General features: G+C 43.6%; 1 protein-coding gene across 1 annotated transcript in view; it reads right to left on the minus strand.

Annotated features, from left to right (window-relative positions):
* The window catches only part of LOC135511228 (mucin-22-like), a 25,965-nt gene that overhangs the window by 10,299 nt on the left and 14,337 nt on the right, over positions 1–1,329 (minus strand). Inside the window, exon 3 of the mRNA XM_064932856.1 lies at positions 122–183. Coding sequence (XP_064788928.1) covers positions 122–183 — 62 coding nt within the window. The remainder of the gene's footprint in view (positions 1–121; positions 184–1,329) is intronic.

The raw sequence follows: 1,329 nt of genomic DNA on the forward strand, positions 1-1,329 counted from the left end.
ATAAAACGTTTAAAAAAGCTGCATCAGTAAATCAGCTGTGGTCTGGAAGGAAGGATAGGGAAGGAAGGATAGGAAGGAAGGACAGGAAGGAAAGGACAGGAAGGAAGCCTCCTCTACTTACGTCTGGTGAGTTCCAAAGAAAAACACTGGAACCTTCTTCTTCGAGCTCTCACCCCGGGCGATCTGTAGGACAAACACAGACACTGTTTATCCATCTGTAGGACAAACACAGACACTGTTTATCCATCTGTAGGACAAACACAGACACTCTTTATCCATCTGTAGGACAAACACAGACACTGTTTATCCATCTGTAGGACAAACACAGACACTGTTTATCCATCTGTAGGACAAACATTACCATCCATTTGTAGGAGAAACACAGACACTGTTTATCCATCTGTAGGAGAAACACAGACACTGTTTATCCATCTGTAGGACAAACACAGACACTGTTTATCCATCTGTAGGACAAACAGACACTGTTTATCCATCTGTAGGACAAACACAGACACTGTTTATCCATCTGTAGGACAAACACAGACACTGTTTATCCATCTGTAGGACAAACACAGACACTGTTTATCCATCTGTAGGACAAACACAGACACTGTTTATCCATCTGTAGGACAAACACTACCATCCATTTGTAGGAGAAACACAGACACTGTTTATCCATCTGTAGGAGAAACACAGACACTGTTTATCCATCTGTAGGACAAACACAGACACTGTTTATCCATCTGTAGGACAAACACAGACACTATTTATCCATCTGTAGGACAAACACAGACACTATTTATCCATCTGTAGGACAAACACAGACACTGTTTATCCATCTGTAGGACAAACACTACCATCCATCTGTAGGAGAAACACAGACACTGTTTATCCATCTGTAGGAGAAACACAGACACTGTTTATCCATCTGTAGGAGAAACACAGACACTGTTTATCCATCTGTAGGACAAACACTACCATCCATCTGTAGGACAGACACTACCATCCATCTGTAGGACAGACACTACCATCCATCTGTAGGACAGACACTACCATCCATCTGTAGGACAGACACTACCATCCATCTGTAGGACAGACAAACACTACCATCCATCTGTGGGACAGACACTACCATCCATCTGTAGGACAGACACTACCATCCATCTGTGGGACAGACACTACCATCCATCTGTGGGACAGACACTACCATCCATCTGTGGGACAGACACTACCATCCATCTGTAGGACAGACACTACCATCCATCTGTAGGACAGACACTACCATCCATCTGTAGGACAGACACTACCATCCATCTGTAGGACAGACAC

The sequence above is a fragment of the Oncorhynchus masou genome, chromosome 23, assembly GCF_036934945.1.
Source record: "Oncorhynchus masou masou isolate Uvic2021 chromosome 23, UVic_Omas_1.1, whole genome shotgun sequence".
In the NCBI taxonomy this organism is placed as follows: domain Eukaryota; kingdom Metazoa; phylum Chordata; class Actinopteri; order Salmoniformes; family Salmonidae; genus Oncorhynchus; species Oncorhynchus masou.